Source organism: Sorghum bicolor, chromosome 3 (genome assembly GCF_000003195.3).
Source record: "Sorghum bicolor cultivar BTx623 chromosome 3, Sorghum_bicolor_NCBIv3, whole genome shotgun sequence".
Taxonomy (NCBI): domain Eukaryota; kingdom Viridiplantae; phylum Streptophyta; class Magnoliopsida; order Poales; family Poaceae; genus Sorghum; species Sorghum bicolor.
Genome location: NC_012872.2, coordinates 10,141,447 through 10,162,925, shown reverse-complemented (window position 1 = coordinate 10,162,925; position 21,479 = coordinate 10,141,447). Strand labels below are relative to the sequence as shown.

The window sequence follows — 21,479 nt, the reverse complement described above, 5'->3', positions numbered from 1 at the left end:
ATTACTTTCTGACTAAGATTGTAATGAAATAAATATATAAAATTTAAATACAATAATTAATTACGATAAATAAATAATAGTAGTAATAACAAAAGTAATATGGTGGACTTCAGGCCACACATATTTTACGGACTTCGGGCCGTACATTTTTATATTATAGTAGACTTCAAGCCACTATTATTTTTACAACAGACTTTAGGTCGTATATGTGCATAGTTGCATGACATGGGAGAGGATGCTGCACTGCTGCGCTAATGTAGTGTATTGATTGGCTTCAGGCCATGCTTTCACATGCATACAAAGCGTGACCCAAGGCCTTGTTTAGTTCACCCTGAAAACCAAAAAGTTTTCAAGATTCCCCGTCACATCGAATCTTGTGGCACATGCATGAAACATTAAATATAGACGAAAACAAAAAATAATTACACAGTTTAGCTGGAAATCACGAGACGAATCTTTTAATCCTAGTTAGTCTATAATTAGATAATATTTGTCACAAACAAACGAAAGTGCAACAGTTTCGAAAAAAACTAAACAAGGCCCAAGATGCAAAGTCATGCACGCACACGGTTGGTCAGCAAAAGTACAGGACCTGAGCGCCACGGGCCTTTTAGGTAGGCCTTGTTTAGTTCGCAAAAAATTTTATTTTCGGCTACTGTAGCATTTCGTTTTTATTTGACAAATATTGTCCAATCATGGAATAACTAGGCTCAAAAGATCCATCTCACAAATTACAGGTAAACTGTGCAGTTAGTTTTTATTTTTATCTATATTTAATGCTCCATGCATGCGATCAAAGATTCGATATGACGGGGAATCTTGAAAATTTTTGCGAACTAAACGAGGCCATATTTACCATCATAACGGTGGCCTCTCACCCGATTCTCACTCTTATAATGTGTCATACATATTTACCATCTTTGAACAACAATTCTTTCATTTGAACCACATTTGTACAGGTGGCAGCCCAGGTCTTCTGACACAGTGGCGTTGAGTCAGCACGGGCAGGAGAAAGGACGATGCTGCCCCTGGCCACATTTTTTTATTGAAAAATAAAACAAACACATTCGTGCATACGGAGTAGTACACTATAGATTCTTTTTATTAGCAAAAAATAATAGGTATTCAGCTGAATACCCTTGATTTCAAGTGGGTCTTTGACCATGATTTTTCGAACGTTAAATCCATATAACGGTGGCCTCTCACCCATTCTTTTCCTCTCTTTCTTATCTCTTTGAGTCAGACACGCAGAGACAGAGGAAAGGGGAGGAGACAGCCATGGGACATAGTAGCCGGCGCTGCCTACGGCTCGTGCGAGGCAGCGGCGTGGTCCTCGGCGGTTGCAGCAGGGGGCGCGACCGTCCATGGCGTGCGGCTCCCTGGCAGCTGCAGCAGGGGCGCGGCTGGCCGGGAGTGCGCGGCGTCCCCTAGCTCAGCGCGTTTCGTGGCGCGTCCTGGCGCGTGGCAGTGGTGGCGCGGCTCGCCTGCGGCCTGCGCGCGGCCGGCCCATGCCCGAGCGGGCAGTGGCGTGGTCCGCCCGACGGCGTCCGCGGCCTCCCGGCGGCATGTGACGCACGGTGGCCGGTTGTCGAGCCCGCAGTTCGGCGTTCCCACGGCCACGACCACCGCGTTCACGACCCTGCAGGGGCAGGATTCGCGTGATGACGGGGCTAGAGGCACCCGCGCGTCCGCGTATCGATCCGCACGTCTTTAGGACGTTGGTGGCTTGGCCCGCATGCACATCTTCAGGATGGCAGCGAGATACCAGCGTTTGTTCATGAACAAGAATATGGTGAGCATCAAGTAAATCGATTTCTCACCTATTTACCTTTTAGCTCGGCAGAACTCGTGCTGATAACGTGTTAGAAATCATTTACTCGATCGTTCACAATTGTACTCACAAACACAGAAATTTGAGACACTAGAAATGGAAGGAAGAAGGAGTTTGTTTCTCTTTATTCACTTTCCTGGTTTGTTCTCCATGTTACAATGGTGAAAGGAGCCTCTTAGGCCTTGTTTAGTTCAAAAACATTTTGCAAAACAGATACTGTAGCATTTTTGTTTGTTTGTGACAAATATTGTCCAATCATGAACTAACTAGGCTCAAAAGATTCATCTTATCAATTCCGACCAAACTATGCAATTAGTTTTTATTTTCGTCTATATTTAATACTCCATGCATGCGTCTAAAGATTCATGTGATGGGAAATCTGAAAAATTTTGCAAAATTTTTTAGGAACTAAACAAGGCCTATTTATAGGAGAGGAAGCTAGTGAAAGCTAAGACTTTTCTCCTCTCATCATTTAATTGGCCACCACTCAAAGTCCCTCGTACACATTACTTTTGGACTTTGATTCACAATATGGAGTACTAAATATAAATTATTTACGAAACTAAAAACACAGCTAACAGCTAGAGAGTAATTTACGAGACGAATCTTTTAAACTTATTTAGTCTATATTTGGACAATAATTTTTAAATAAGACAAAAATATTACAGTATCAGTTAAACTTTTTACCAATCCCAACTAAACGCTCGCTAATTCTAGTTTTTTATCATACCATTATAATTTTCGAATTTTGAAAAACACCATCACTATTTGCTTATTTCAAGATGTGCCATTACAATTCTCTCTTCATTTTCTATACAAAATAATATAAAATACATATATAGATGACTTAGACCACCTGTAGGTGTATACAAAGACGTATATTTCATTACAGCCTCTCTTCTTATCATTGACGCGTCATTTCGTCTTCCTCATCTTCTCATCTTCTTGAGCAACATCCGCTGCTACTAGACTGTGCGGACGACTGGAATGGACGAATGCAACCAGTCACGACAAAGATATGCTCGTGCACGTGTTCTACTGCTCGGCAGGCCAACGGCGTTTAACTAGTTGTCTAGATATCTACGGTGGCGGATACTTGTCGGCAAGGGAAGATAAGAAAGAGAAGGAAGAAGAAGATGGCACGTGGAACCCGCGTGTCAGTGAGTGACAGGGAGAGGGGCACTGCAATGAAATATACGTCTTCATATATGCCTGCAGCTAGGTCAAAATTGTTTGTATACATATCTTGTGACATTCTTGTGAGAAACAAAGAATTGTAATAGCACATTTCAAAATAAGTGAATAGTAATGATGTTTCTCCGAACTTCAAAAATTATAACGGTACCATCTAAAAAATCATTGATTCTATTATTAGATTATTAATAATCAGTTACAATTATCTATTCTCTCTGCCCCGAAATACTCAACGTAACAATATTTAAATTTTATCACAAAATAATTGTCATTCATACTTCTCTTTCTCTTCCAATAAGTACTTTCTCACAGATATTAATGCTAATGTAAAAAAATCTTAGTACTCTAGAAAAAAAGAGTTTGAACACCTAAAGAAAATGACATATAGCCCAATAACACTGTCCTCAAAATCTGAATGAATTATCGCATCGCGGCAAACCGGACATGTAGCCCGAAGAACTCTGTTTTTGAGAACTCTATTCTTGAGGAAGTGGTACTCTAGGCACGACGTATGAAACGTGTGCCCACATGGTAGACTGCGCAGTCGATCCTCCGTGAGAGATTCGAGACAAAAGATACAATCTCCGTTATCAGAAGCTTGGGGTTCACGGAGTATGCACACCTATCTTACAAAGGCGATCCAGTCCGCCATCTCTGCCCTCGTGCAGATCTGTAGCCTTCGCACCGCGGCCCCCTTCCCGTCCGCGACCTCGTTCATGGCGACGAAGAGGCCGAACTGGAGCCGCCTCCGCATCATCGTCGCCCCATCCAGGTTCAGAACGAAGTTCCCGTCGGAGAAGGTGCCGGGAGCTTTGGGATCCCAATTCCGAGAGAGGACTCGAAGACAACATGCACGGGCCCCGTCAGGATTGGCGTCGGCGGAGCCGTGGCTTCTGGCCGTGAAGTGAGAGGGATCGGCGGAGCTCGGACCGCCGCTCCTGCTCTGCGCCGGAGCAACGAACTGCTCACCGCTCCCATTCTTAATCAGGTGCGGCGAGCACGGAGGAGAAGAGGTTCTTGGGTCTCTTTCTCATCTCGCTCTCGTTTCTTGGTTCTTGCTTTGCTCCGTGTTTCTCTGCAGATTCGCATTCTTGTTCGGCTAGTCTCAACAGCGTTTATATGCGAAGAAAAGGCGACATTCTGGAGTCTAGACGACGCGAGCAAGCGCTGGGTTGGGCAACGACCGTGGGCCTGACCCACTAACGTTGTCATGGGCTTGACGCCTTATGCAACTTTACATCTTATTCCATCGAATATTCGATACATACATCTATACCTATCTATAAATAGACAAAATTTTAGTCTGCCAATAAGTTTGTGTCTGTCTTCCGTCGCCGTTCCATAGCCCAGAACCGGTCCCCTCCTCCGTCCGTGTCGTCGCCCGGAATCGGTCCGTTTAACGCTTGTAGGAGAAAAAAAAGAAAATATAATTTTTTTTTTCTCAATGCAAAATCTCCTATAACATTTCTGTCCGCTCTCAGAATAGCTAGCCTCAGCCGTCCGCTTGTAGAAGAGGAAAAAGAAAATAGAATTTTTTCAAGATTCCTAATGCAAAATCTCCTATGTACTATTAGTTTTTTTTCTTTTATTCTTTAATTCGGCTGAAAATTAATAAATACGTAGTAATTCATAGAAAAATCTAAAAACTACAAAACAAATTTTAGTATATTTTTTTTGCTAGAGATGCTTGCATATGCTTTTTAGTGTAAAATTGAAATTGTAGTTAGCTTGCTCCAATTATTATAAAAAATTTATGGTAGCCTATTTAATGTGATGCTTGATTTGTGGTAAAAGTTTTAGCACCATTCCTGCATATCTCACTGATTTACTAATTTACCTAAATTTATGCTTGCTAAATACTTGAGTTTGCTTCTCTTTATTCACTTTTCTGGTTTGTTCTCCATGTTACAATGGTGAAAGGAGCCTCCTATTTATAGGAGAGGAAGCTGAACTTTGCTAGTGTAAAAGCTAAGATTTTTTCCTCCTCATCAATTAATTGGCCACCACTCAAAGTCCCTTGTACACATTGCTTTTGGACTTTGATTCACAATATGGACTACTAAATATAGATTATTTACGAAACTAAAACACAGCTAACTGCTAGAGAGTAATTTGCGAGACAAATCTTTTAAACTTATTTAGTCTATAATTGGACAATAATTTTTAAATAAGACAAAGTATCGGTTAAACTTTACCGATCCCAACTAAACACTCGCTAATTCTAGTTTTTTTATCATACCATTATAATTTTCGAATTTTGAAAAATACCATCACTATTTGCTTATTTCAAGGTGTGCCATTACAATTCTCTCTTCATTTTCTATACAAAATAACATAAAATGCATATATAGACGACTTAGACCACCTGTAGGTGTATACAAAGACGTATATTCCATTACGGCCCCTCTTCTTATCATTGACGCGTCATTTCTTCCTCATCTTGTCATCTTCTTGAGCAACATCCGCTGCTACTAGACTGTGCGGACGAATGGAATGGACGAATGCAACCAGTCACGACAAAGACATGCCCGTGCACGTGTTCTACTGCTCGGCGGGCCAACGGCGTTCAACTAGGGTCTTGTTCAGTTCAAAAAAATTTTGCAAAATAGAAATAGTAGCACTTTCGTTTGGATTTGACAAATATTGTCCAATCATGAACTAACTAGGCTCAAAAGATTCGTCTCGTCAACTCCGACCAAACTGTGCAATTAGTTTTTATTTTCGTCTATATTTAATACTCCATGCAAGCGTCTAAAGATTTGATGTGACAGAGAATCTGAAAAATTTTGTAGAATTTTTTGGGAACTAAACAAGGCCTAGTTGTCTAGATATCTACCGTGGCGGATACTTGTCGGCAAGGGAAGATAAGAAAGAGAAGGAGGAAGAAGATGACACGTGGAACCCGCGTGTTAGTGAGTGACAGGGAGGGGGGCACAGCAATGAAATATACGTCTTCATATATGCCTGCAGCTAAGTCAAAATTGTTTGTATACATATCTTGTGACATTCTTGTGAGAAACAAAGAATTGTAATAGCACATTTCAAAATAAGTGAATAGTAATGATGTTTCTCCGAACTTCAAAAATTATAACGGTACCATCTAAAAAATCATTGATTCTATTATTAGATTATTAATAATCAGTTAGAATTATCTATTCTCTCTGCCCCGAAATACTTAACGTAACAATATTTAAATTTTATCACAAAATAATTCTCATTTATACTTCTCTTTCTCTTCCAATAAGTACTTTCTCACAGATATTAATGCTAATGTAAAAAAAATCTTAGTACTCTAGAAAAAAAGAGTTTGAACACCTAAAGAAAAGGACATATAGCCCAATAACACTGTCCTCAAAATCTGAATGAATTATCGCATCGCGGCAAACCGGACATGTAGCGTGAAGAACTCTGTTCTTGAAAACTCTGTTCTTGAGGAAGTGGTACTCTAGGCACGACGTATGAAACGTGTGCCCACATGGTAGACTGCGCAGTCGATCCTCGTGAGAGATTCGAGACAAAAGATACAATCTCCGTCATCAGAAGCTTGGGGTTCACGGAGTATGCACACCTGTCTTACAAAGACGATCTAGTCCGCCATCTCTGCCCTCGTGCAGATCTGTAGCCTTCGCACCGCGGCCCCCTCCCCGTCCGCGACCTCGTTCATGGCGACCAAGAGGCCGAACTGGAGCCGCCTCCGCATCATCGTCGCCCCATCCAGGTTCAGAACGAAGTTCCCGTCGGAGAAGGTGTCGGGAGCTTTGGGATCCCAATTCCACGGATGGGCGAGAGAGGACTCGAAGACAAGATGCGCGGGCCCCGTCAGGATTGGCGTCGGCGGAGTCGCGGCTTCTGGCCGTGAAGTGAGAGGGATCGGCGGAGCTCGGACCGCCGCTCCTGCTCCGCGCCAGCGAACTGCTCACCGCTCCCATTCTTAATCAGGTGTGGCGAGCACGGAGGAGAAGTGGTTCTTGGGTCTCTCTCTCGTCTCGCCTCTCTCGTTTCTTGGTTCTTGCTTTGCTCCGTCTTTCTCTACAGATTCACATTCTTGTTCGGCTAGTCTCAACAACGTTTATATGCGAAGAAATGGCGGCATTCTGGAGTCTGGACGACGCGAGCCAGCGCTGGGTTGGGCAACGACCGTGGGCCTGACCCACTAACGTTGTCATGGGCTTGACGCCTTATGCAACTTTACATCTTATTCCATCGAATATTCGATACATACATCTATACCTATCTATAAATAGATAAAATTTTAGTCTGCCAATAAGTTTCTGTCTGTCTTCCGTCGCCCTTCCATAGCCCAGAATCGGTCCCCTCCTGCGTCCGTGTCGTCGCCCGGAACCGGTCCGTTTAACGCTTGTAGGAGAAAAAAAGAAATATAATTTTTTTAGGATTCTCAATGCAAAATCTCCTATAACATTTCTGTCCGCTCTCAAAATTGTTAGCCTCGGCCGTCCGCTTGTAGAAGAGGACAAAGAAAATAGAATTTTTTTCAAGATTCCCAATGCAAAATCTCCTATGTACTATTAGTTTTTCTTTTCTTTTATTCTTTAATTCGGCTGAAAATTAATAAATGCGTAGTAATTCATAGAAAAATCTAAAAACTACAAAACAAATTTTGTTCAACTCCACATATGTAGATCCATGCAGTAAATAAAAAATAGGTGTAAAGTGTTTGTTTTATTAATTTAATTTTCTTTTATTCTTTAATTCGACTGAAAATTAATAAATACGTAGAAATTCATAGAAAAATCTAAAAAATACAAAACAAATTTTGTTCAGCTCCACATATGTAGATCCATGTAGTAAACAAAAAATTCACAAATTTTAGTATATTTTTTTTGCTAGAGATTCTTGCCTATGTTTTTAGTGTAAAATTGAAATTGTAGTTAGCTTGCTCTAATTATTATAAAAATTTTATGGTAGCCTATTTAATGTGATGCTTGATTTGTGGTAAAAGTTTTAGCACCATTCCTACATATCTCACTGATTTACTAATTTACCTAAATTTATGCTTGCTAAATAGTTTACAATCAATTTAAGTATGTAAAAATATAAAAAAGATGCTTCCACTACCTTTGCACGATATGTTGTTTGTCATATGAACACTTCATAAGCCCATGTGTTCATAATTTACATACATTTAACTGATATATCATATTTTATAGGAATTCTAATGTAAATAAAAAATAAAGCTAGCAACAAACTTCTCATGTTTTAATATAATACTAAGGTATATTAAGAGATAATATTAGAGTAAGATAAGGTTTGTCTAATTTCCATTTTTATTATTAAATAAATATGTTTCCAAACTATATATTATTGTAAATATTAACTATCTAATACCATAGATGTCATGGTTATCAATAAAATAAATTATGGAATTTAAATTTTATAAAAAGGATAAATATAAATAGATATGTAACATTATGTTATCACTTTCTATGGCCATTTGATGTTTTTCTCCCGTTGCAACGCATGGGCATATTTGCTAGCAGAGTATAAAATATAGATTAAAAAAATAACTAATTTGATAGATTGCAAATACTTTTCGCGACAAATTTTTTAAGCCTAATCAGTCCATGAATACACTAAATTGCTATAGTAACACATGTGCTAATGACGGATTAATTAGGTTTAATAAATTCATTTCACGGCCTACTGACTGATTCTGTAATTTATGTTTTTATTAGTGTCCAAACACCCTATGCGATATCCCCATATGATATCCAATATAACACCCAAAAACTTTATAGTCTAGAACTAAATAAGACCTGAGCTCCACAATCATGGCGGCCCGGTGGTGGAAAAGAAACATGGCGATATCGTCAATACCCTCCACGAACTTTGACAGGGACTCTATTCACGGTTATTCATGGTGAGAGTGGATGGACCGTGCCGCTTGCGCATTTAGCTGGGGAAGGCAACAGTGGCGCTAGGGGCGAGAGCCGAGAGAGGGGGGCAAAGTGGAGGGAATTGTTACAAGAATACTCCATCCGTCTACGAAAGAGTCAATTTCTAGAGTTGTCCTAAGTCAAATTTTTTAAACTTTAACCAAATTTCTAGAAAAAAATGCTAAGATTTATAGTATCAAATTAGTATTATTAGATTCATCATAGAATATATTTTCATATAATGTGTATTTTATATTATAGATGTTGTTACTCTTTTCTATAAAGTTAGTCAAACTTTAAAAAGTTTGACTGGCACGGATTCTAGGAATTGATTCTTTCAGGAACGGAGGGAGTATGATGGCGACGCTGCGGGCAAGAGTCGAGAGGGAGACAAAATGTATGTTTGGATATCATCTTTTCACTCTTCACTTTTTGTATTTTTATAAAATAGTACGAGTGGGTGCTGCTAGGCAGTAGGGTTTACTCAGCTGGGAGCCCGCGAGGGGAATGAATGGCCCAATTGGGGGCGAAGCGAGCGGGCTCACTCGCGAGTGGGCCTGAACTTTACTCGGGTTTCCGCTTTTATGTTTTCTGCTTTTGAGTGCTGCAAATTGAGAAACCAAAAAAAATTTTATGGGCACGTAGTTCCATTCAAAATACTAAATTTTTCATGGTGCTGGCGAGGGTGAGCACTGGCTCCCAAACGTTTTTGGGCTATTTTTGGCCTCTTGAGGCAAAAATCCAAAATGGAGAATATCTATTTTTTTGTCAAAAATTTTGCATGGTGTTTAGGGTGTGTTTAGTTTTCCATAGAATATAAAATACAAAATACCAAGTACTTTAGAATGATAAAATGTAAAATACCAATTTTTTATGGGTGTGTTTAGTTCCATTCAAAATACCAAAATTTTCAGGGTCCAAAATACATGAACCTGCTCTTTTGGGTTTTTTTTTTTCTTTTGAGGCCATAATCTAGAATGCAAATATAGCAACTATTTTGTCAAAATTTTTGATGATATTTAGTTCCATTCTACATAATGATTGGCCAAAATCCAGTTTTTTTTTTTGGCTCAAATAGGGAACTAAACAGACTCGTAGTTTCATTATGCAAAATGATGGATCAAAATATAGAATTTTTTAGGATGAAAAATGAACTAAACACCCCCTCAGCTATAAACCGGACGAGTTTATCCGGATGGTTGCGGTTGACCAACGCGGGTTCACGGGCCAGAATTTTAGTGCGGTGATCACTGACCGAGAGCAATAATAAACAACCGATTAAACTCTCCCAGTGTGCTAACGGTAGTAAATAATGGTGGGACCCTATAGTAATAGTTCCTAATTAAGTCCGCCGCTGAGGGTCCTTCCAGTTCCAGCCAGGACGTACAGGTTAGTGGATATTGGGAAGATCCAATTAGCCAGGCCGCATGCACGTAACAAATTTAATCAATAATGACTAAATAAAGTAATATACTCCGTGATTCTACAGTCTCCGTGATTCTCGCTGGCCGTGATTCCTATTAAGCTTGCTCGTGTATGAATACGACCACATACTAATCGGTTAGGACTCAGGAATATATGTGTTATCTAACATGAATGCTTGTATATATTTTTTAGAATGCAGTGTCGTCATACATACCTTTTAAAATAGTATTTATAAATACTTTTTTATACTTTTTAGAACAATATTTATATATATTTTTTGAAACAAAGTATTGGTACATACTTATTAGAATAAAATATGTATGCATACTTTTTGGAATAGAGTATACAGACATACGTCGTAGTATAAGGCCAGTCTTAGTGGGGGTTTTACCAGGATGTCATGCACATTTATTAGAGCGCCATGTCAGCAAAATTGCACTTTTTGCATGAAACGAAGAGGAGAGAGAAGGAAGTAGTTTCACCATGATGAAACCCCGTGGGCGTTGTTTCCCACGCGGTGAAACGGGATGAAATCCCCACTGGGCTAAATCGTTTCACCATATTGCATGTGATCCAATCATTTTGCAGTAATTAAATGCTTTGCCCAGTCTAGAAAACGTCAAGGTGAAACTCATGCACTGTGGAGGTTGTTTCATTATTCGTTTCATTGATGCCCTGTTAGCGGATTTGTTTTGGAAACAGTGCATTGAAACGGACCACTGAGACTGGCCTAAGTGCATACGTACACATTATATGAGAAAGAGGTATGATTAGATACTTGGTTTTTAATGAATATATATGTATAGCCAAGTAGAGAATGAACACATACATATTTAACGAGTACCAAGCATTGCAATTATGTCATTGGAGAACAGAGTATAACTTATTTTGTATAAGAATATACTCTACTCTTATTTTGTATAAGAATATACTCAATACATATGTTTATATACTCATCTGACATATGTGATTATATTAGTATGCTAACTATAGGTGCATACTTTCAACATATTACTCGCAGGGAATTCTCCGGCACGAGAGCCTGCCCACGTCACCTTGTGGTTGAAAAAAAAAACGCATAAATATCTCTCCACCATTGCGTTGGCTAAGAAAGAAATAAAAAAAAAGAGGGAGCGCTTGTCCTGATCCTTCTTGTTGTCCGTCTTCTTCTCTTCTATATCTCCATCAGTTTTCTTCCTCTGTCCTTACTTCCTCTGCCTGCCCGTCGTCCTCTGGCGTGCCGGTTCCTGGGTGCCCGCGGCCCGCCGTGCCTGCCGTCGCACCTCGCCGTCGTTTGCGGTCTCTCTGTCCTTACTTCCTCTGTTTGCCCGCCGTCTTCTGCCGCGCTGATTCCTGGGTGGCGGCGGCTCGGCGTGCCTGCCGGCGCGCCTCGCCGTCGTTTGCGGCCTCCGCGGGATACCGTGCCGGACAAATCGCGCCGCCATGTTTCGTCGTTTCAGTTTCGGGGTTGCCACGACCCGGCGTGCGTGCTGCCGTTGCCGTGTCCCGGCGTCCTTCGGTTTCTAGAGCTGTTGAGTTCAGCAGATCGGTCGTGCGGCCAGTGCACAGTTTCCTGTTCTTCCGGCTGGATCGACCTGTTGGTCTATATTCTCGGTTTGTGCTCTGCTCCTTCATAAATTCCTGCTTCTTGTGTGCGATTGATTTGAGATCTTGTACAATGCAATGATTAAACACACCAAGCGTATTTGTTGTCTGTGCCTGTGCGTCTTCATGTAGAGTACAGTTGATTGTTAGGTGATTGGATTTGTCATTCTCTGTTATTTTAATGCCGTAGTAGTATACGTGGATGTTATGACCCAATGAGTATAGGCTAATAATATTTGATTTACTCAGTGCAAACACTATTTGATGCGAATATACTGTAGCTACAGGTTATGAACAAGTGCCTATGGGCCACTGAGATTTTGTTTACATGTTGTAAATTCCTGCGTAATGTAGTATATTACATGTTACCTTTGTTGTTACAGAAAGTTTTTCTCCTTTTTATTGTTGCCGTTGTTGATCCATGCTTCCTTTGGCTGTGATTTGGAGTACCATTGAGGTTGCTCTCTGATCCTGTTTTCAGAGGCTCCAGCTGTACTGACGATGTAGTTTTTCTGCTTAGTTTCTCTCGGGTATGCTTTCTGCTCCTTTAAATTATGTAGTAACTGTCTTTTTTTTCGTGCTTAATTATCATTCTCCTATTTTTTATCCTTTTATCTGCTAGATGATACACCATGCGTTATGTTCTAACGCTTCTGTACGTTGTGCCCTCGCTTCTCATTTTTTTTTGCTCTTGTTTATTTTGTTAAATAAAAAAAAAAGAGGAGGAGAGGGAACTATCAACAGAAGGCTCAATCAAAGTGACGACCACACCAGTGGTTTTTTTATCGCTCTATATGCTTTGGCTTCTTTGTTTGTTTTTCTAACTATTCTACTATGTCTTCTATCCTCTGACTTTATCCTCCCATCTTCTTATCTACTGCTTCATGCTTGGTGAGTTTATAACTCTTCTTGCTTTTTCTATGCATTCATTGTATTTTTGGGCTGCCTTTATTTAGATTGTAGGTTATCCTGCTAATTCATTACGCTGTTTGTTCTTGTCTATTCCTTTGCCTAAATGTTTTCTGTTCGCATTTCTTACTTATTAATATTATATGTGGTTGCCCAACGTTGTGGGCTTCCCTATGCGCATGTCATACGGGAGATTGCGCCCGATGGATGCACTCTTTATGGTGTGAAGCTGCAATTACCATCGTTATTTAGCCACAATATACCGTGTTGCCTTTTTTTTTGTCCTCACCGGTGCTAGATTCCAGTGCTATGCATGAGAATGCTTCCACTGCTCCATATAAGGATGCTGCTCATCGGGCGCTTAGATGTCTCCAATCAATATATGCATTTACCGTGCTGGATTATAGTTACGACACTATGGTTAGTCAGCAACAAATTCTTAGGCGCATATTCTCCGTTGCAAATAGGGGTGCACAGCTTGCGCATGTAGTTGTTGCGATGTCACACAATGGTTCATCTACAGCACTGCACCTGCTCTATTCTGCTGAGCGTGTGCTTGATGCCCTCAATGTCTTGATGAACCCTATTGGTTTTTAAGCACTACTAAATTAAGAGCCCCCTTGTATTGTATAATATTACTATCTATTATTACCACTATACCCTCTACCATGTATGTCGTATAAATTTGGCCTTCCATGCATTTTACTTCAATATAATAATTAAACTTCACCGTTTATCCAGCGTATGTTAATCGTGCATGCGTGCGAGGGCGCGCGCCAGCTACTAGTTTTTGACAAACGAGTATATGCAGATACCTTTCCTGCACAGGACTATCAGTTCATACATTACTATATTATGGTACTAGCATTTATCTTTCAGCTTCCTTAGATGTGGATCCACCAAATTCTGAATGCTTTGTGGCGGTCATATGAGCACGAGGAATGGTGAACAACATAGCGATGCGGACGTAGTCTAGAGTAACTCCAACAGTTTGCTAAAACTTAGTTGGCAAATCTATAGTTTTGCCAAGTCTTAAAACCAAATGCCAAGTGAAAAAAGAGGCCTTCTCCAACAGTTTGCTATTTGGGCTTGACAAAAGAACTTAACATCCTAGAATTTTTGCCAAAATCACAAAATTAAGCCTTCAACAAGTTGTCAAAACTAGTTGGCAAATTAGGATACACGTGATGCTAAGGATGGAATCACTTAAATTCAGATGTGCGGTCGCTCCACTATGAGAATCTAGAAAATCGTGCCAAACACTTCAACGCAATCGGTAATTCTTTTTCACCACTGAAAACGTCAAAACCGCAAGATTAAACTAGGGCTCGCGTACCGCGAGGTGCACTAAGTGAAAAACAGAAATGCTACCTTTTTTTCTATAGAGGTGGCTCTATATTAAGCCGTTCCTACAAATAGTTTTCAAATAAGCTGACCTTGCAAATCGATTTGTAGGGGCAGTTGATGTTTTTAGCCGCCCTTATAAATTGATTTGTAGAGGCGGTTATATATTGAGATGTCCCTAGAAATGTATGCTGAATATTTAAATGAAGTACTAAAACTTGAACTTTTCAAAACGACCTTTGGATGAAGAAACGACCAAAATAAAAATTTTAGATCTCAAAAAAATATGAATTTTGTTGTTAACAACTTTTCTATTTGAATTCATTTGATGCTTTAAAATACTGTTTGAAATTTAATTTCAAATTATTTATGAACACTTATTTCTCTTTTTAATCTATGGTTAAAACTATAAGTTTTAGCCATAGATTAAAAAGAGAAATAAGTGTTCATAAACTAGTCTTTCTCCATCATACTAACTCTAAATGTGATGAGATTTTTTTCTAGTTTTTTCAAAAATCATGGTCTCTTAAAATATTATGTTCTTACTGTTGTTCTTTTGATTACCTTTTCTTGTATATATTTCAAAATTCAAATTTAGAAAAATGACAACTTCGAATAATATTTTGAAACATCAAACGATTTTGGCTGAAGAAGTCATGAACATAAAAGTTGTATAATTCATCAAGATGTACAATTTTTGTTTTGGTCATTTTTTCATATGATAAAGTGAAAGTAACATTGTTTACAAATCTTACATATCTCTCTTGTAGTTTATGAAACTGCATAAACTACAATAGAGATATATAAAATTTGTGATCAATATTAGAACCACCTGTCAGATAAATATTTGACAAAACGAACAAAATAAACCTTATAGATTGAAGTTATAGAATTTTGTAGCTGGCAACTTATTCGTTTGAATTTATTTTGTTAAGCAAAACTACGTTTGAAGTTATCCAATTTGAAATTTGAAATTTTCAAACGCCCTCGAATGGAGAAACAACCAAATTAAACTTTGTAGATCTTGAGAAGTTATGAAATTTTATAGTTGACAACTTTTTGATTTAAAATCATCTTGTCATGCAAAACTACGTTTGAATTTCCAAAAATTTAAAATTCGAATTGAAGTTATCCAAATTTAAGCAAAACTATGTTTGAAGTTATCCAGATTGAAATTTGAATTTTTCAAACGCCCTCGGATGGAGAAACAACCAAATTAAACTTTGTAGATCTTGAAAAGTTACGAAATTTTATAGTTGACAACATTTTGATTTAAAATCATCTTGTCATGCAAAACTACGTTTGAATTTCAAAAATTTAAAATTCGAATTTTTGAAACAACCTCGGATGGAAAACCCACCATAAAGAAAATTATAGATCTCAAAAAGTTATGAATCTTTATAGTTGATAACTTTTAAATTTGACATCATTCTGTCATGCAAAACTTCGTTTGAATTTGTCAAATTTAAAATTTAAATTTTATAAATGACCTCGGATGGAGAAACTACCTAGATGAAAGTTGTAGATCTCGAAATATTATGAAACCTTGTAGTTGATAACTTTTTGATTTGTAATCGTTTAGTGTCTCAAACAATCAATTTACACTTGGTTTAGTATAATATGTGGAGAACCGAAATGGCTTAAAGACACAAGTGACAAAGAGATGTAGTGGTAGAGGATGATACACATGAGTGAGGGGTTGTGGGTTTGAAGGCAGGGCTCATGATTAAAAAAATGTTTTGCTATTTTTTTAGAATTTTTAGTGGTTGAATTCCAAAATTGATTTATAGGGGCGGCCACCCCTACAAATCGATTTGTAGGGGTGGTTGACCAACCGCCTCTACAAATGGTGTATTTGTAGAAACACTTTAGTTGGGGCGGCTGGCTAAACCGTCCATAAAAACAGAGTCTGTAGTAGCGGTGGAGGCCGCCATAGCGTTGACTAGGATTACGCCACTACTCGACATTCGGCATTTTTTTGCGAGACCCAGTTACAGACATAGATGTTCATAAATACGAGCGCACACTCATTCCTGTGAATGCATGCACGCACACTCTACCTACCCTATGAGCATCTCCGAAGAATCGAGTTGGACCGGCAAATCGTGAGATTGACGAAGTCACCGCAGACGCCTCGCTGTCGAGACACACACCGCCTACCACTGAAAGCATAGCGTCACTAAAGCCTAGAATAATTCAAAAAAATACAAACATCCATGTCAAATCGAGAACTTAAACCTAGGTGAATAAATTTCAGCACAAGAAACCTAGCGGTTGATCTATTGGCACACGTAGCTAGCACTCGACACAACTCGCCGTAATTCGATTGTGCAGAGCATGACTTGGTGTACATATACCAGCACTCATCACACCTTCACATGTGCCAGTACGTCTAGTCAAATTCTCATGTGAGAGGTTAAAACAAATAACTTGTATCATTAAAAATGAGCATTGAAATTTACTAAATTAAATGGGCTAAAATAAACCAAATTATTTAAGTCTACCGAAACCCGACAAAAGGAGGACCAAACTTCACTTGACCTGTCGCAGAAAATGAGAAAAAAAACAACTTTCTGAGCAAAGAAACCCGACATGCATGGCAGCCCTCGGCTCTCACAAGTCTTATGCCACATGGGCAAGAGTCAGAAGATTGGCGACCATATCGTTGTTGGCAGCTCCCATGGGTACGCCGGCCCTGCGTACTTGTTCCTCTCATGTCCGCGGTCGACCTCCATGGTCTCGAGCACGACTGAGAACAGCCATGTCTTGTTCCGTGGTGTCAAGAGGACGTACGTCTCCTGCGCGTCAACAATAATAGCCTCATCATCCTGGAAATAGCCGTCTTCGTGGCCCGGCAGTCCGCGTGTGGCTTCCCGCAGCCGCACCAGACCCTCGACCGCCCACTCGCCGTGACGACTACTACTACTACTATGGATGATACGACGAACAAAGACCTTGAGGTTGTTGTCTACCAAGCAGACGACACGCAGAGCGCCGTCGTCCTGGCGGCTAATGAACCGGAAGCTGCATCTTCCGCACGATCCGAGCATGATCTGTGGCAGCGTCACCGTCGTGAACTCTGCGGTTGCCTCGTCAAGAACAAGCGCCGTGCCAGTGCCTTGGATGCCCCAGTACAGGGATCCATACGCGCGGCCTGCGAAGTAGAAAGACTTGACCGTGTTCGGGATACTGATGGGTTCCTCGCTGCTCCAGGCCCTCTTCACGAGGTGCCAATCGCTCCCCAAACAGAAGACGCTGCTCCACGCTCCCTCCACCTCGCTCCCCATGGAGAACACGTGGGCCACCGGCACTCCATGGCCGGAGCTGCAGCAGTGGGGCCGGTGCAGAGCAGCCATAACTCTGAAGTTGGACAAACTGATGTGGCCGCCGCCTGCTTGCTGATTGGTTTGGTCGCCGTGGAGGAGGAACAGGCCGAGGAACTGGTGGCCTTCCATGTCTTCCGGCCGGCAAGGGACTGCCTTGTATTGCCGCGTCAGCGGGTCGCACACGACGAACCCAGGATTGTGGCGGCTCCCAGCTGCTGCAGTCTGCTCGTTCAGCATGTTGGGGATTAACTGGACGCCTCGGTAGAGGAGGATGAGGCTGCCACGGCTGTCTGCGATTTCCCAGGCACCATTGATGCCTCCCGGAAGAAAGTCCAGGGGGAATCGGAAGCCGCGGGTCGCCGGTGACGACGGGACAAATATGTAGTTGCTACCGTCAAGAGGTGATTCATAGTTGGGGTCGACCGAATGATAGTAGCCTACGATCGGCTTTGGTCCCGGCGGAGTGGATGCCATTGGCTTTGGATGTCCGTCCGGCGCCGCCAACGTCGTCTATCGTATTTGCGCGTTCGAGTCTGAGTTACAATAAGGTCGCGTGATCTGCATCTAATCTAATAACAATATATACAGTCTAGATGGATATCGTGTTGTATATGGATTGGATTTAGTTATGTGAATTGGATGGGTCTCGTAATCCTATACGGATCTGGATAGTCGTGTTGTCTATATGGATTAGATTTTGAGTTTCTTGGCTTGATAGAAAAGTCATGTCTTAAAGTACTGTCCATTGATTTATTGTAACAGATTTAACAGATAAGGTCAACCAAACATGCTAAGATCTAAAAAAAGAGAGGCAAAATTTAGCCATCGGATACTGGAAATGACATGCCTTCGCCACTGGACACAGAGAATAGCGAGATTGTCAAATTTACTCATAAACACCACGTCTAATAAAATATTTATTTTCAACATTGGAGGAGAGAGAAGAGCGATGAAAGATCATTTTTTGCCCCTACCTCTTTCTTCTTCCTCTTTCCTTCTCTCTTTTCCACTCAAACGTCATATACTAAATCACCGACGGTGTGATTAGAAGCCAACACGCGCAAGATGTGGGTTGGCAGCCAGGGCTGAGTGCTTGCATGTGGTGTCCAGCCGACCAGGGCGCGAGCAAGTTTCTGCGGTGCATGGAGCCACAGGTCAGAGTGATTGTGGGGCATGAGGAGGCTACCACGATGCATGGGGCCGCAGGGCGCTCTGGCAACGAGTCGCGACAGCGGGGCACATGGGCATAGGCGTCGACGAGTTCACCTACTCCCTCTCATCGACACTACAACTTCCATTGAATTGATCTACACCATAGCATCGAGCAGTGCTCCCAAGCCTCGACTTCATCGACGGTGGCCACGCGCCGCCGATGACGTGAGTCAGCTCTGTGGACGGCTCGGGCCATGAGCAGTATTGGAACCTAGAGCTCCGAGCTTGTGTTGAGGATCGTCGGTGACTGTGTGGTGGCCGCGGCAAGAGCACGTAGGAACAGATGCAACTGACATGCGAGAAAAAATATGGGCCTCTGCCAACAACCGTGGCTTCTTGGATCTTTATTCATTGTTATTTATGCACAATCTCCCCCACGTCATGTCGCGCAACGATCGCTACGCCGTTTCTATGCAGCGCGCGCTACGTGCGCTGAGCACGCCATGACGCGTGGACAAACGACCCAACCGGCTCGGGTCATGATCGCGCACGCCTACAATCACGCCCTCGTACCTGACTGACTCCAAACTATAAGCAAAAAAAATACATAATCATGCATCCTTTTACTAACAAACCACCTCCTAAACTTGATGCACATTGATGACTCCGAGAGCTCTCCTCAGTTCCACGAACCTCACTCGCCCCAGCGCCTTGGTGAAGATGTCAGCGAGCTGCTCCGCTATTCTGACATGATCAACTTCCACCTTTCCTTCCTCTATAGAGTCACGAAGAAAGTGATACCTTGTATCGATGTGTTGCTTCGATCGTGATGTACAGAATTTCGGCTGAGTGCGATAGCGGACATGTTGTCTATGAGTAGCTTCACCTTTGTCTCATTTGTTCCCAACATATCTGCAATCAATCGGTTCACCATATACCCTAGCATGCTACCGTTGTTGCTACATATTCCGCTTCACAAGAAGACAATGCCACAATTCGCTGCTTCTGACAAGGTGGGGCGCCCACCCTTGCCCTGTGGCAGGTGGGTCCCACCTTTCAGGTGGTATCTTCCCGAGCCTTCTGGAGTATTTCTGAGTTGACGTTTCACGTGTTCTCTCTATGTAAATCTGACATGTGGACCTCCTTTTGTTCTTATTCCGATAACCCCCTGTAAAAATAGATAAACACCAAAACTTGTGGAATTCTATTAGTGATAACCCCTATAGCTAAATAATATTCTGATTTTAATCCTTTCTCATGCTATGTTGACGGTTAAAAAGAGTACTTATCTACCATCAACACTATGCCACATCTTTGTTCCTCCCCGACCTACCCTAGGGCACCTGTAGCGTACCGAGTGTTTGCACCATGATCTCATCGACCGGGTTCTTTTGGAGTTCAGAGGTACGCATCACCATTTGCCCTTGTACGACAGCTTCACCCTGTTGTGGCAGCACACCTGTTGTGTCGGTACTTGTGCTTTTTGTCAAGGAATCGCCTATGCCTCATGTAAACCAACTTTTTTGATGCACTAAGGTAAGTATAGCATGTACCATCAATGCAGACTACACAACCTGACTTACCTTTGATCTGCCCTGATAGTGAAAAAAAGCCAGGGTAATCAGTGATGGTGACAAAGATGATGGCTTTAAGAGTGAAGTACTCCTTTCGTGATGCATCCATCATATTGAACCCTTTTTCCCATAGTATCTTCATGTCCTCCATGAGCAGTTCTAGGAACACATCTATATCATTGCCTAGTTGCCGTGGACCAGAAATAATCATGGTTAGTAAAAGATACTTGCGCTTCTAACATAGATAGGGAGGTAGGTTGTAAATTGTGAGGATGACTGGCCTAGTGTTGTGGGAGCTACTGAGGTCACCGAACGGATTCATCCCATTGGTACTTAGTGCGAACCTAACATTCTTCACCTCATCACTAAACTCCTTCAGAAACTTGGCGTCAAACCGCTTCCACTGCTTGCCATCAGAGGGGTGTCATAGCTTGCCATCATCCTTCATTCGTTCTGCTGATGCATGCGAGGACATCAGCTGGGCATCCTCTAGGTTCCTGAATAGCACATGTAGGCGATCGATCACTGGTAGGTACCACACTGACAGTGCAGGGCTTTTCCTCTGCATGTAACCCTCTTCTTCCTCATCCTCAAAAGATGGGATCTGCTTCTTGGTCGTCTAGATCTTCGCCTTCTTCTTCCCTCTGTTTGTTGGCCTCTCATCATCTGCGTCTACACAACAGTCGGCATTCCTCTTATATCGGCTTGCGCCACAGTGCAGACAGCTCTGCAAGTTCTCATACTTACCCCGATATAGAATACAGTGGTTAGGGCATGCATGAAACTTGTTGACGGTCGATAACGTCAACTTTTACTAGAACTTTAGACATGAAGCAAAACATGAAAACACACTAATCTAGGGTTTATCTGACAATTTCTACGAGTTTTGCATATTTTTTTCCAAGGTGAATTCTAGGAAAGCTGAAAAGAGGGACTCTAGTGCAAAATAAACATGAAACTTATCCGCCATGGGAAACGTCGCGAGAAGAATCAGGAAGAATCGAGAAGGCACCCGAAGCAACGGGGGGCTTGGCGGCTGCCAGGTGGGGTCGGTCGGCCCCACCCTAGCGCCGGCCGATGACCCCTTAGGGTTTTGGCCCTCCTCTTCCGGAAGCTTCCTCCACTGCCTCTCTTGATGCATCTCGGCCCTTGGTTAAGTCAGTTTGATCCTACGGCACACGCGTATCCCACCGGACTATAAATACATGGGTAGACCCCCTGGAGA

General features: G+C 41.6%; 1 protein-coding gene and 2 long non-coding RNA genes across 3 annotated transcripts; 2 read left to right on the top strand and 1 right to left on the bottom strand.

Moving 5' to 3' along the window:
- Positions 1,091-3,155, top strand: LOC110433502. The gene is made up of 2 exons (XR_002450949.1): positions 1,091-1,792; positions 2,801-3,155. It is a non-coding gene; the product is annotated as an uncharacterized LOC110433502 (long non-coding RNA).
- Positions 11,472-13,592, top strand: LOC110433495. The gene is made up of 2 exons (XR_002450924.1): positions 11,472-11,958; positions 12,431-13,592. It is a non-coding gene; the product is annotated as an uncharacterized LOC110433495 (long non-coding RNA).
- On the bottom strand, positions 16,800-17,982 carry LOC8085794. Its single transcript, XM_002455329.2, has one exon. The coding sequence runs from the start codon at positions 17,763-17,765 to the stop codon at positions 16,845-16,847; it is 921 nt and encodes a 306-aa protein (XP_002455374.2). The 5' UTR covers positions 17,766-17,982; the 3' UTR covers positions 16,800-16,844.

Excerpts from the sequence above, each read along its gene's own strand:
- LOC8085794 (XM_002455329.2), bottom strand. The coding sequence starts at position 17,765 with ATGCTGAACGAGCAGACTGCAGCAGCTGGGAGCCGCCACAATCCTGGG.